The sequence below is a fragment of the Salvia splendens genome, chromosome 4, assembly GCF_004379255.2.
Source record: "Salvia splendens isolate huo1 chromosome 4, SspV2, whole genome shotgun sequence".
Lineage (NCBI taxonomy): Eukaryota > Viridiplantae > Streptophyta > Magnoliopsida > Lamiales > Lamiaceae > Salvia > Salvia splendens.
The window spans coordinates 2,668,902-2,683,803 of record NC_056035.1 but is presented as its reverse complement, the minus strand read 5'-3'; the positions used below and the strand labels follow the sequence as shown (position 1 = coordinate 2,683,803).

At 36.8% G+C, this 14,902-nt stretch overlaps 2 protein-coding genes across 2 annotated transcripts; both read left to right on the top strand.

Moving 5' to 3' along the window:
- The first annotated feature begins 3,633 nt into the window (after positions 1-3,633).
- LOC121797874 (plastidic ATP/ADP-transporter-like) lies at positions 3,634-6,676 on the top strand. The gene is made up of 5 exons (XM_042196632.1): positions 3,634-4,575; positions 4,945-5,199; positions 5,429-5,572; positions 5,666-6,013; positions 6,091-6,676. Exons 1-5 carry the CDS (start codon positions 3,802-3,804, stop codon positions 6,454-6,456), a joined length of 1,887 nt encoding a protein of 628 aa, XP_042052566.1. The 5' UTR covers positions 3,634-3,801; the 3' UTR covers positions 6,457-6,676.
- A 2,243-nt stretch (positions 6,677-8,919) lies between these two features.
- LOC121799295 (coleoptile phototropism protein 1-like) lies at positions 8,920-11,572 on the top strand. Its single transcript, XM_042198615.1, has 2 exons — positions 8,920-9,664; positions 10,942-11,572. The coding sequence occupies exons 1-2, from the start codon at positions 8,984-8,986 to the stop codon at positions 11,407-11,409; spliced, it is 1,149 nt and encodes a 382-aa protein (XP_042054549.1). The 5' UTR covers positions 8,920-8,983; the 3' UTR covers positions 11,410-11,572.
- The last annotated feature ends 3,330 nt before the right edge of the window (positions 11,573-14,902 follow it).

Sequence of the window (14,902 nt, the reverse complement as noted above, 5' to 3'; positions counted from 1 at the left end):
GTTCTCGTTATTGTTCGTCTGATGCTTAGTTTATCTTGTATCGATCTTGGAAATGTTATTTTTATTGTTGTTGTTTGTCTTCTGAAACACTATTATGCTATTCTATTTCTCACCAGTTTTGTAACACATACAAAAATTCTAATATTAGACTAAATTCGGCTTTACCCTTTAGCTATATATATATATATATATATTGTCTAAAGAGAGACTACGGATACATATCAAACCTAAGATATGTTTAGGGTAGAAAAGCTTCGGTTTTTAACCTAAATCAGCTTTAAATGATGAACTGACTAAAACTAAATGAGTAGATTAAACTATTATTAGTCTTATATATATTTTCATTGTATTATAAAGCCAGAAAAGTTGAAAAGACAGCACTTAAATTAAATTAAATCAAGATGCCTATGTGACAAAGCTAGTTCACGTGAGATAAATTTTCCATGCATTTTTTCATGTATAACTTTCATTTTATATTATGCTATGCAAATGAAGGAAGACTATATAATATCCAGATAAAATTATTCCTACTTTGTTTAAGCATAGTTATAGTAACCAATCTCTAAACTATTGGGCCTTGTGATTGACTAAAAAATACTAGTAGTAGAAAATTATACTACTATTTATTTATTTATAGGTGACAACTTTACTACTATTTATTTATTTATAGGTGACAACTTTGAATGACATAGTAGTAATGATATTATTAAAAATTCTATAGTCGTCCTACTCCAACAAAAGATTCTTGGGCCCATTTAATTAATGTCCACATCATTCCAACTAAGACCAGAATGTTACAAACTTTGTGAATCATAAAATGATACAAATAGTTTAAATAATCAATTATACCCATCACTGGGTATGTCAATCGGGCCGGCCCGTCGGGTTGCGGGTCAATCGGGTGAGAGCTAATCGAGTTGTGATTTCTTTCGGTTATAAAAGTTCAACCCTGGCCCTAAAAGCTCGGGTTTCGGGCTAGCCCAACGGGTTAATCGGGTTGCTTCCGATAAAATTAACATGCGATCAATCCAATAAATAATGATTAAAATTAGTTAATTCATACAATGTAAAACATTTAATTATGATATATTTGAGATATATGCTTAAACTCAATCATAAACATGATCAAATACTAATATTTGAGATATTTCACGGAATTTTAATGCATGTTTTAGAAATTTAAATATTTTTTTAATGAATTTGAAGTTTTTAATTTATTAATCAATTATTATATTAATAAAAATTTAATATATAGTTTGTATATTTAATATAAATTCAAAAGTTATTTTTATTTATCTATATTATAAAATTAATCAATTAAGTGTCGAATTAAGAGTAAAAAAATAGAATAATAGAAATTTTATCGGGTTTTCGGGCCATCTCATTGGGTTTTCGGGTCTGGCCCTAACGGGTTGCAAGTTAATCGAGTGCGGACTAATCGGGTTTTGATTTTATCGGGTTAGAAATTTCCAGCCCTAATCTTATAAATTTGGCGGGCTATTCGAGCCAACTCACGGATTACGGGCTACATTGACATCCCTACCCACCACACCAAACACCAAAGAAGAATTAGAGAGATATATAGTTTACTCTATCGTAACAGTGAACTCAAATAAAATACTTAGTGGAGTAACTATATATGTAGGGTTTGGCCAATTGAAAAGTTTGATTATAATTTCCTATTTGAAAATAATATTCTAATTATATATAATGATGCATGACATGACTAATGCCTGGTTAAATATATTAATAACTTTAATATAAAAGAACTTCATGAAAAATGAGAATACGCGGTGTAATTTTTGTATTAATCTCACATTTTAAAAACTGAAAAAGAAATACTACTTGCTTTTCAAATATCAGAGAAACTTTCCACAAAAAATTAAAGTTTGAGAAATTCTTGAGCTTTCATTGATTTACTTCCAGAGCCTTCCAAAATCATTATGGGAATCCAAAGAATCTTCATATCTGAAATAAAAATATTCCCCACCTCATCATCTTAAATGAAATTTTCTTTTTTGAGGCAGACTATTAGAGCATCTGCAACGGTGAGCACAAACTCACCGTCCGTCCTTGCCGCTGGCAAGGACACGCTTGTCCTCCGCTGCGCCTTGCCGCTAGCACGGACGTGCTCTATGCATAGAACACGTCCGTGCCAGTGAGCAGGGCGACGTGGCGTGTTTCTATTGGCCGTTGGCATTTTCTTTTTTTCTTTAAAAAAAAAAAATAAAAAATAATACCAAAAATAAAAAAAATATTTTCGGATTCCCAAAAATATAGCTGTTTTATTACCGTTTTTTTGAAATTTTTTTGATTTTTTTTAAAAAAAATTAATCCCAAAACCATCTATAAATACACACATTCATTATTCATTTGGACGAAATTCGGTCACTTATGAATTTAATTATATAATTTTTAATTTTTAGGATTTTAATTATGTAATTTTAATTTTTAGGATTTTAATTATGTAATTTTTATTTTGTAGGATTTTAATTATGTAATTTTTATTTTATTTATAATTTGTAATATTATTTCAGTTTTTTTAATGAATTTTAATATTATGGAAATGTTTTTATTTAAATTGAATAATAGAACGGTGGGCCCTTGTTCTCGTCCTTGCGGAAGAGCACGACTGTGGGTGTTGTGCTCTTGCCTAAAAGCAGGCAGAAAAAGTTGGGCCGAGCTCACAACCGTGCTCATTGGCAAGGGTACGGTTGTGGGTGCTCTTAGTCTTGTTGGGATTTGTATAAAAGTGAGCAAGTATCAATATCATAGATTCATAGTATATTCTCTCGCAAAGGGTTAACTATTTTAGAAAAGCTACTTTTTGTAATTTTTATAAAAATGTGCAAGTATCATAATATTCTTTCTCAATGAGTGAAGATATTATGAAAAATCCACTTATGGAAACTTGTGTAAGTATGCAACTCAAAAATATCCTAGGCTTCAACACACTTCCTATTCACGTGATCTCATTTGCACTTTTGGTCTGTGGCTCTAAAATATCATCTACTACCGGGCTATATAGTCGAACTTTAAAATCATTTATAAAAATCTAAAGTTTGAAATATGAAAAAGTAACATGGATTTTTTTAAATAAAATGACTACAACTATAAAAATATATTTTTTGGGAATTTTAATGAAAGTTGGAAAAAAAGCTCTTGCTTTAAAATATACGAACGAAAGAATATTCTGAACTTGTTTAAAAATTGTGAACTATTCCAAACATATTTATTATGAAATGGAGTAGAAGATAAAACTATCTTCAGAAAACTCAATCGATTCCGAATGCTCTAAATTGTATCCATTCTTCGTTGCTCACGTACGAGATTTTTCCTGATTTTTTACAATATTTATGAAAGTTCATACCATTTCGTAATTTTTTCAAAGTTCATTTTCCAAAAATTCCGGCCACTACATGTTTTAAAAATTCATGTCATTTTTATAAATAATCCCAAAATTCAGATGATATATTACAATTAACCCTTTTAAAACCATTTTCAAGTAATTAGTAATCACATTTTATACATATTATAAAAGTCCCATCTTTTTTTTTTGTCATCTTGTACAACCTAGATTTTCAAGGGTTTCAATTCTACGAGATATAAAATGAATTTTGAACACCTCCTTCAAAAACCCCTCCTCGAACAAGAGAAAGACTATCTTCTACTCCATCCCCCAACCTTATCTCCCTCCATCTCTCCTTTCTCTCTCATAAAAATCAAATCTTGCTAGGTTTCTCGAGAAAACCCGTCTGAAACCAGAGCAGCGAGGGAGAGAGAGGGGTCGGTGGAGAAAAAATGCAAGGCGTTCTTCAGTCAAAAGGGCTTCTTTCCCTGCCTTCAAACCCAAAAATCAGAGCTTTCATTCCCCAGCCGTCGCAGGGTTTGAGGTACAGATTCAGCCCTTTAAACCCCTCTTTAAAACCTAATGTGCCCTCGTTATCCGTCAATGGATTCTCGAGGTTTCAAGGATTTGCGGCAAAGCCTCAATTTTTCGGTCAAAAGAGTAGAAATTATCCCATCTGTAAAGCTGAGGCCGCCGCAGCTTCTGCTGATGGGCAGCCTGTTTTTGGGGAGAAAGATGCATCACCTAAGTTTATGGGAATTGAGGTTGAGACACTCAAGAAAATTGTCCCACTTGGGTTGATGTTTTTCTGTATTCTGTTTAATTACACAATTCTGAGGGATACAAAGGATGTTTTGGTGGTGACAGCACCAGGGTCTAGTGCTGAGATTATACCTTTCTTGAAAACATGGGTGAATTTGCCTATGGCTATTGGGTTCATGCTCTTGTACACAAAGATGTCTAATGTGTTGTCCAAGCAGGCCCTCTTTTATACTACTATCCTCCCCTTTATCGGCTTTTTCGGGGCTTTCGGGTTCGTTCTGTATCCCCTCAGCAAGTATTTCCACCCCACAGCTCTTGCGGATAACCTTCTTAATGTTCTTGGTCCGAGGTTTCTTGGCCCTCTTGCTATTTTGAGGATTTGGAGTTTCTGTCTTTTCTATGTCATGGCTGAGCTCTGGGGGAGTGTGGTTGTCTCAGTTCTGTTTTGGGGATTTGCTAATCAGGTATTTGTTTTTCATCATCTCAGTGCTCTGCTTTTGATGAATTGTGGTTTCATTTCATCCATGCTTTGCTTCTCAGGGATTGATTTGATTTGTCTCTTTTTATAGTTCTGTGTTTGTGAATCCTAGTTTATGCCTGGACTCTAGTTGGTGAAATGATGGATAGTAAATCGATTATCGTATGGTGATGGCTTTACTGGTTGTTAGCAAATATATGTGTTGATGAAGTTGTTTTCCGTATTGATTTGGGGATGGTGTGATATTCTCATTGATATAGGATCAGAACTGATATAGTTTTGTATGTTTTTCCATATATGTTGAATTGTCTTTCGACATATTTGTAAAACGCTGTTCAATGCACTGTCTTGGCAGATTACTACAGTGGACGAAGCAAAGAAATTCTATCCACTCTTTGGACTTGGTGCGAACATCGCCCTTATCTTCTCTGGCCGGACAGTGAAGTACTTCTCCCAAATGAGGCAGACCCTGGCTCCCGGTGTCGATGGATGGGCCATCTCCTTGAAGGGAATGATGAGTATCGTGGTGGCGATGGGATTTGCAATTTGTTTCCTTTACTGGTGGGTGAATAACAATGTTCAGCTTCCCGCCCGTAGTCTGAAGAAGAAGGTATTAGAAGTTGCTTTTTCTCATTTTCATTTCTTTTAGTAGTTCATAATGGTGGCTTTGAAAGACTAGTTTTAGCTAAAATATATTTTTACATGTTTTCGAGAATTCCCTAATTGTCACTCTACTGACAGTTTACATCCACTGTGTCTTTTCCATATGTTTGTCTACTTTTAGAGGTCTATTTTTCCTGCTTCCAGTTGCTTATTAACCGTGTCTTTGTCCATATCAGGAGAAGCCGAAAATGGGAACAATGGAGAGCTTGAAGTTTTTGGTATCTTCGAAATATATTAGAGATCTTGCCACTTTGGTGGTAGCATATGGTATAAGCATCAACCTTGTCGAGGTTACATGGAAATCAAAGCTTAAAGCCCAGGTAAACAAGGCCTTCTCTCCGAACGCACCATTTCTTAGCATTTAAACTAACCTTTCGATGTATTCATACTTTTGTTCTCTCTAAATTGCACAGTTCCCAACACCAAATGAATACTCGTCGTTTATGGGTGACTTCTCAACTGCTACTGGAATAGCCACCTTCTCTATGATGCTTTTGAGTCAATGGATCTTTGGCAAATACGGTTGGGGAGTGGCAGCAACTGTCACGCCTACCGTCTTGCTTCTAACTGGAGTTGGATTCTTTTCGTTGATTTTATTTGGTGCCCCTCTCGCTCCGACCCTTGCTCAATTCGGGTTGACTCCACTTTTAGCAGCTGTGTATGTCGGGGCGTTGCAGAACATTTTCAGTAAGAGTGCCAAGTACAGCTTGTTCGATCCTTGCAAGGAAATGGCTTACATTCCTTTGGACGAGGACACCAAGGTATTGTTTCACAAATTTCACCGTACGTGTTGTGATCGTGAAAATGTTATTACTCACTAAAAAAACTCGGGTTTCAGGTTAAAGGGAAGGCAGCTATTGACGTTGTGTGCAATCCGTTGGGGAAATCCGGAGGTGCTCTGATCCAGCAGTTCATGATCTTGAGCTTCGGATCACTAGCAAATTCGACTCCCTATCTCGGTGGGATACTTCTCGTTATTGTTCTCGCGTGGTTAGGAGCCGCCAGGTCATTAGACGGCCAATTCACCGCATTGAGGAAAGAGGAGGATCTCGAGAAGGAGATGGAAAGAGCTGCAGTGAAGATCCCGGTCGTGTCTTCGACTGATAGTGGTAACGGCTCGCTTAACGGTGAGTCGACCTTGAATGCAGCAGGAGGCGACCCGTCAGGTGCTTCTTCCGAATCCTCGTCTCCTCGAAGCGCGTGAGTACGTTTAGTTCGATAACGGGAGGAATAAGCAACGATGTTTTCGTAAGATTGGCCAGGTTTGAGTCACCATCGACTTGGGGTTGATTTTCCATCCAGTAATTCTTATAATTAGTTCATTTGTAAGATTTTGTTTTCCTGCTTATAAAATAATTAGAGAGCTACTTAGTCATGCTACTTTAATTAAGCCCAATGGTTTAATATATAGAATGTTCACTAAATCTAGTTTTCTTGTTTTCTTTTGCTTTGTTAGTTAAGTTGGGAGAATCTATATGATTTATGGCATAGTGTGTTAGTTAACTATTTTCATTTATATTACTTTATAAAATTAGTAGTATAGTATATGAAAGTGAGATTTGCATTTGATTAATTTTTTCAAACTCATGATTATTAACATTTCTTAAAAGGCATCGAGAAAAATAAAGACTTTCATTTGAAAACAAATTAGGGATAAAATGAAAATTAACACAAAACTTGATGATAAACTCCTAACTTTAAATACTTCCTCAATCGCAAAATTTGATACTTCTACAAAGTAGTACGTACTATAATTGTATTTTGTGATAGTACATATTTTTATAATGATAATGATAAATGTATGTATTATTCAAATTCATAATTATCACGTCGGTAAAATGACTACATTATCAAATTTTTAGAAAGAATTAGAAAAATTGTGTTGGATTCGATTTAATCGTGTTATAATTTGTATCATGAATTCCATATCTATTATATTTGACATTTGAAATATGTTTATTGTAAATCCGTTGAGAAAATACAAAGGCCATAAAAACTCACGACATTTTAATTAAATGCCACTTCAAATTGGGACAACACTTTGGTCCCCGAGATGACGTCGCCACTTCCACACCACATGCTTCTCGTATGCAATAAAATCTACTAGCGTAATAAATGTTTTAAGTAATTATAAAATAAATGATCATTTTCCTATAGCTTTCGTCAAATTATGATTTTGTAAACTATTAGCTTTTAAAATCTGTAAATTACAGAATTTCTTGTTTTGTTTTGATGAATTCATGTTTTGTTCTGATTACTAAACTGTTAATTTATTTTAATTTTTGAAATGGAGCATAGCCTGATTTTTTTTCGACGAATGATGACATACTTGTTCATATTGATTTTAATGCCAAAATTGTGAACAATTTAACTCAACATTTACACAGTCGAGATTGATATTGGGCATGCCCCAAATGCAAAAATCTATAAGAACTAAGTAATGCTAGGCACCTTGTATAGCGCGCAAAGCACGCTATTAACACTTAATTATTTGACAGAGTACTTCATTAGCACTTTACATTAAACAAAGTGTAAAAGCACTCTGCAGAGTGCTTAGGCGTTACCTGACCACATCTCGTCATTGACTATACACTTCGGGGGTGTTCGGTTGCCAAGATTAAATCTCATAATTAAATATGTATCATGTTTGGTTCATAAGATTGAACCCTACAACTTAATCCTAGATGAATAGTCTAATGATAATTAGTCATAGCCTCCCCATCCAACTAAAATAATCTCACAACTTAATCCTAAATGGATAGTCTCATGATATTAGTCATGGCAACCGAACGCCACCTTCATGTAGTGTTTACACTTTGCGAAGTCTAAAAGAACTTTACATAACGATTAAGTGTCGCCTAATTAAAGTGTGCCATGTGGTCTGATTATTTTTTATTATCAATATTCGAATCAGATTATTATTAAATTAATAAGAGTGAAACTGATTTTGGTTATTGAGTGTAACAATATCATATGCTGTAGTAAACATACATATATGTCAACTATGTAATTTGATTTTTTAATTTAACTATGTAATTTTCATTTTTAATGAAATTAGTATGTTTCGTTATATAAAAAGTACCCAATTAAAATATATAAATAAGAAATAATAATAAAATGTATAGTGTATTTAAAATTTACCATTTGCCATTTGCCATTTGCCATTGTTTACATGGAAGAATTCTCGTGAAACAGATAGAGAGGACAATGGATTTTAATGCAATCTTTCCATGAAAAGACATATACCATGGCTTATTCTATTTTGCCTTAGATGGAAAGAGAGAAGACAATGCCAACACCTCACATCATATTACAACCCCTCCTTACAAGTTACAATCTTATCCTTCTTTCTCTTCCTACCAACGCCAAAAAACAATGATAACTCTCTTCACAATTAAACATCTAGTATAACAATTCACAGTGTCTCATCAATTTCCCCATCCTCTCTTCATAATTGGCAATCATTTATTCACAGATATTCGGTTATTTATGATTAACTTGCTCCGAAATACCTAAGCTTAAATTGACTAATAACTATCCGAAATTAATTTTGTCCCACGACAAAGTCATAACTCAACCCAAGAATAATCTTACATGTCAAATATCAATCTTTATAAACTAATCAAACAACATTCATAAGTCTCAGTATTATCTAATCCATCAAACCGAACCATTACTTCGTAACATAACTATATAAAGCATATCCGCTACGCATCTTATTCAGCAACAAAATGCAGTCGAGCCCAAGCCCATCTTCCGGCAAGCAGGCGACGTTCTCGGACGAATGCTGGTCCGAGGACGCCTCCGCCTCCGACACTGAAAACTTCGTCAAAACCCTGAACCGAATCCGAGGGAAGGGCGTCCGGCCCGACCTCATCGCCTCAATCATCACACACTACGCCTCCAAATACCTCCCCGCCCTAGCCGGCGACGACGACACTCAGCCCCAGGCCGCCGCATACGGCGACGGCTCGGCGGCGTCGCGGCGGAAGAGGAGGCGCTTCATTGAGACTCTGGTGGGAATCCTGCCACAGGAGAAGGACTCCGTCCCCTGCGGCTTCCTGCTGAGGGCAATGCGAGTAGCGGGCGAGGTCGGGGCCGAGGCCGGCTGCCGCGAGGAGATCGAGAGGCGCGCCGCGCGGCAGCTCGACCAGGCTCCGCTGAAGGAGCTGGCGGCGCTGGACTTCGAGGTGGTGGTGCGGCTGGTGAGGAGGTTCTTGAGCGAGGTGGAAGTTTCTAGAAGCGGGGCGGCGCTTAGCAAAGTGGCTAGGCTCGTCCATAGCTACCTTGCCGAGGCGGCGGTTGATCGGAATCTGACGCTGCCGCAGTTTGTTGCTCTTGCTAGCGCCGTCCCGTGCCATGCACGCGCCACCGATAATGGGATTTATCGTGCCATCGATATATACATCAAAGTAAGCTACCTAGTAATTATATGTGGAATATTTCGGCAAATTCTGAATCAATTTTAAAAATTAGCTAGAAAAACAATGAAGTTTAAGAAAATTGTATCTAACATGACAACATATATTTGAGTTTATATCTCTTTAATCTTAATGTCTCTGGCAACACACTAACCAAGTCATCAATCTGAGATATGCACACACCACATCAGTAGTATACTGCATGTAGACCATCTGAATATTTCTTTATGGGATAATTCAAAACAATGTGATTTAAGGATTTTTCCTATCGATTTTAAAGTTACAGACCGAATTAGAATTTTATGATTTGTTCCGACATTTTACCCTTTATATTTTGTGATTGTGTCACAAAATCTTGATTGTACTACACTTTGTTTACTTTTTTTTTTCAGAAACTTCACTTTCTTTTGTTGACTTTTTTTGAGTGTCACTGGTGATAGAAATCCATGGGTTTTATCTTAAAACCAATTGGTTTTAAGATGAAACCCATGGATTTCTATCATAGTATCAGAGCGGGTCGCCGACTGTGGGTCATATTTAACTGACCTAGCAGTATATCTGGGCTGAAATTGAAAAAAATGATTGACCCAGCAGTATAACTGGGCAGAAAATTTGGGTCAGTGGTCCAACCGATCGAAAAAAAATTGGGCCGATTTTCCAATCGATTATAAAAAGGTCCAACCCCTCCGAGATTCACCTTGAAGGGTTTGAAGGAGAGTGTTGGCAATTGAAACATAAAAATGAATATAATAATATTCCACATCGGTGTATACAAAGAGCTTAATCTACTATATAAGTCTCATGGGCCTCTTCTCTTATCACCAATTGGTTTTAAGATGGAACCCATTGATTTCTATCAACTGACACAAGATTCTCATATAAAGATTTAACTAGAAAATGAAATATAGTACTACTACTTATACGTTACATACCTTTCAAGGATAGATAGGAAGTGTGTACTATATTTAGGATTAAACATTTAAACTAGAAAGATACAAAATGGTAGTATAATGTATTTATGCACTAATTAAGATGGATAGAAAACTTCAAGATATCCTAAAACCCTTGACTATTTACATAATGCATGATTTTTATCCAATTGATAATGCTAGAATTACAGAAATCTTGCAATGGGTATAAAATTATAACAAAGAGACGTGTATTCAGATTTCGGACTGATATTATATATACATGCATAACTAAGATTTCTTCAATCGCAAGAATCATAATTGTAATTTCAGTTATGAAAAAAAATGAAATTTGTGCAGGCACATCCAGGATTGTCGAAGCAAGAGAGAAAGAATCTATGTATGTTAATGGAGAGCAGAAAGCTATCGACAGAGGCATGCCTCCACGCGGCGCAAAACGAGAGGCTCCCAGTCCGGGCCGTCATCCGGGTGCTCCTGTCCGAGCAGGACAAGCTGAGCAAGCACATTGACTGGAGCGGGTTCCTGGCCGGGCTTCGCAGCCCGGGAGTGGGGCTCGCCGCGCCAGCCCGGTGCCTCTCGAAGCGCGAGGTGAGGCAGGAGATGGAGATCAGGAGGCTCAAGGAGGATGTGGCCATTCTGCAGAGGCAGTGCCTGATCATGGAGAGACAGATTGACAAGTTGTTGGAGAAAAAGAAGGGATATTTCAGCTGGAGGAGGCTCGGCGGCGCTGTGTTTAAGGCTAGTAAGATCGGCGAAACTGTTGCCGGAGCGAGTTTGCCCTTTCACAGTGGCGGATCCAGAACATGAACTCCTTTCACGGTGGCGAATCCATGACATAACCTTTTTTGGGGAAGTGAACTACATGAAAGGAGAGAAGGAAAAATGATTCCTCTTTTTCTGTTTTTTAATTTAACTAGGGGTAAAATTGTAATTCTGCGGGTTAAAAAATTCAAAACAATCTCGTTTGACATTTTACTCTTCTTTTTCCTTTGGAAGTTTTGCCGTTTCCAGCTGACCCAATATGGAAAAACTAGGCCCTCTTAGGGCATCACTATAAGGCGGACACTTCTAATAGCCCAACCCCCTTTTTTATCCATAGCTCCAGTTTATTTGTCCGCGGCCATAAAAAAAATAGCCACAACTGTAGTGGACACTTTTTTTAGTCACTTTTCATTTTATTTCATTTTTCATTTATTTTAATTCAATTATAATTAAGATTATCGGACTATACTTAATTAGAAAAAATTACTATAGTTAAATAAATTAAAATTAAACACTAAATTTTTGTCGTATTAAAGTAATAGAAAAATTATACAATGAAAATTTAATCAATAGAAAATCACAATGTTCTTCACGCTGCGCCACCTCCCCTACGTGCCCAAACTTCTTCAATCAAATCGGCCTGAAGTGTGGTATGTGTTGTGCTCCTGCTCATATCAGTGAAACGTTAGAGCAAATATTCATTACTACATGGTACACCCATCTGTATCGGCACGGAGGCAACACCGTGACTTGTACTTGCGCCATCTTCCAGTGCCCAACGCTCTGCAGCAAATCATTCATCTTCTATTATCATATTGTGCAATATGATACATGTTAACATAATATTCGCGACATCATCTTCGTGCCAAACTCATGCCGGGCACCGTATAATGGCCCATCGCGCTTGGAGCACTCCAAAAGCTCGCTCAACATCCTTCCTAGCAGCCTCTTGTTTTCGCGCAAAATATTGTTTCTGCGATCCAACCGGTTGGCAAATTGTCTTGACGAATACGGGCCACCAAGGATATATCCCATCCGCCAAATAGTATCCCCTATGGTACTGCGTTCTGTTGGCTACGAAGCTGATTTCTGGACCCTCCCCCCGATACTCATCATTGAAGAGAGGCGAAGACTGAAGAACATTGATGTTGTTGTTCGAAATTGCAACACCGAAATACGCATACCAGATCCGCAAACGGTAGTCAGCAACGGCTTCCAGAATCATCGATGGACCTTTGCTTTTGAAACCAGTAGTGAACTGGCCTTTCCACGCCACCAGACAGTTTTCCCACTTCCAATACATGCAATCGATGCTTCCTAACATCCCTGGGAAACCGTGAACCGAACCGTGCATATCTAGCAGTCTTTGACACTCATCAGATGTGGGCTTTCGTAGAAACTCCGGGCCAAATATTTCCCGGATCCCCTTACAAAACTGCCTGAGCACCGTTAGGCTAGTTGTCTCACCCATCTGTAGGTATTCGTCGAACATATCAGCTGGTCCGGCATAGGCAAGCTGCCTAATTGCAGCGGTGCATTTATGAAAAGTAGACAGCCCGATCCTGCCAGTGCAATCACTCCGGAGGGTGAAGCACCGGTACCGCTCCGCCAAATTCGTCGCTATATGGTTGAAGATCCGTTGCGACATTCTGAATCGCCGACGGAAAATCTTGGGTGGATAACGGGGGTTATCCACAAAGTAGTCCGCCATTAGATGCTGGTGCGCTCCGCTATGGTCTCGTTGGATGGTCCGACGACGAGTAATCGCACGAGGGATCGCGGCCTCCGCCAATTCTGCCGCGCACGCCGCATCCTCCTCGTCGGCTTGGTTCTGCACCTCTTGAATCAGAGAATTCCACGCGTCATTCCACAAGTCGTCCATTTTTAATACCAATTGAATCCACATATTTTAGTGAGAGAAAGTATGAGTGAAGAGTTGGAATTGTGTAAAAATAATGAAGGGAATGTGGTGTATTTATAGATAAATTAAATTGAATTTATAAAAAAAATAAAAAAAATTCGTCCGCCCCAATCCGTCGCGCCGCGCCGCACTATAGGTCGGCGCGTCCTCGCACTCTTCTCGCCGGAGGGCCTTCCGCCCCAAAAATTGTATCCTCCTCGGGGCGGACGCTACTCGCACTATAGTTAGGCAGAGCGATGGCGACATGGGGCGGCCGGCGCGCCGCCCCTGGATGCCCTTAATGGGCCGAGCCACCTAAAGTAGCCGACTTACTATGTTGACAATAAATAGTCGCGTTTCTCTATTTTGGATTGCCCAATAAAATTAAACACTTTTATTTTTGCTAAGCTTCTATCTCAGTTATACTCGTATAACTAAACTACTTTTACATTAAAATTTGTATTGTTCACGGTCAAAAATATTGGCTAATGTTGGTACACGTAATAATATCGGGTCAATAGATATTTTCTTGAAAAGGCGACAAAGCTAGCGAGGTAAAAGTACATTATGTTAAAAATGAACATTATAGTTTAATAAATTTGTAGTACTCTAGTCCCTTCTCTATTATGCCTTCACCATTTATGAGAGTTATTAAGTTTAAGGCCCCCTATCTATATTACCACTTTTCATTATATTTGATTTTCTTTTCTGAAAGCACCAATTTGAGTAAAACAAAGCTACAATAAGATATATTGTGATAAGGGTCGTGATAAACTGTAAACTAATTAATAATTACAAATTAAGATTAATTGTTAGTCATTAGATTATGAAATCTAGTGATTGAAATAATGCCATACACAAAATATATTTTAAATTTTAAAAAAATATTAAATAAATTTAAAGATTATTAATGTCAATTTCTATATATAGTAGTTAAAACTAACCACTTTCTCTTTCATTAAAATTGTATAAAAATTTAAATTTATATAACTCTCTCGATTTAAATTATTTTTATGCAAAAAATATATCAAATTAAAGATAATTTTATAAGGATTCTAATGAGATCTCAATTGCATATGTTCGGACGATAAAAAATATGTTGATATTTGTAATACACTATGTTGATATAAAAAAACTACAAAAATTATCATATGATAACAGAATGACGATCTTACCCCTTTGTTGAAATTCATGAGCTTTAATCTTATCCACCCATCTCAAGATCTAAGGGTGTAGATTCGATCTTAGTTGTGGATTATAATGCTATAAGTATAGCATTATAAGAGGATCCATTTGTGATAATATTCAATTGTACCAATCAAATAAAAGTGGAGGAAAAAATGGTAAAATAGTTTATATAAAAAACATAATTTATTGTGTCTCGGGTTTTGAAAAGAATGTATTGACAGTTTTAAAATTATAACTATAGTTCTAGAAGTTAGATCAAAATTGGACCGGGGCAATAATTGTAGATTCAAAGCATTACTATTTAAACATTTTAAATACTTCAGAAAACAAAATTCGCAAATTTAACACGGTTTGAATCTATAAATCACTCAATGTTTCAAATTATTTTATTTCAATGCCATATTAATTCAATCAAGTTAGATTAATTAGTATATTAAATTATAAAAAAAA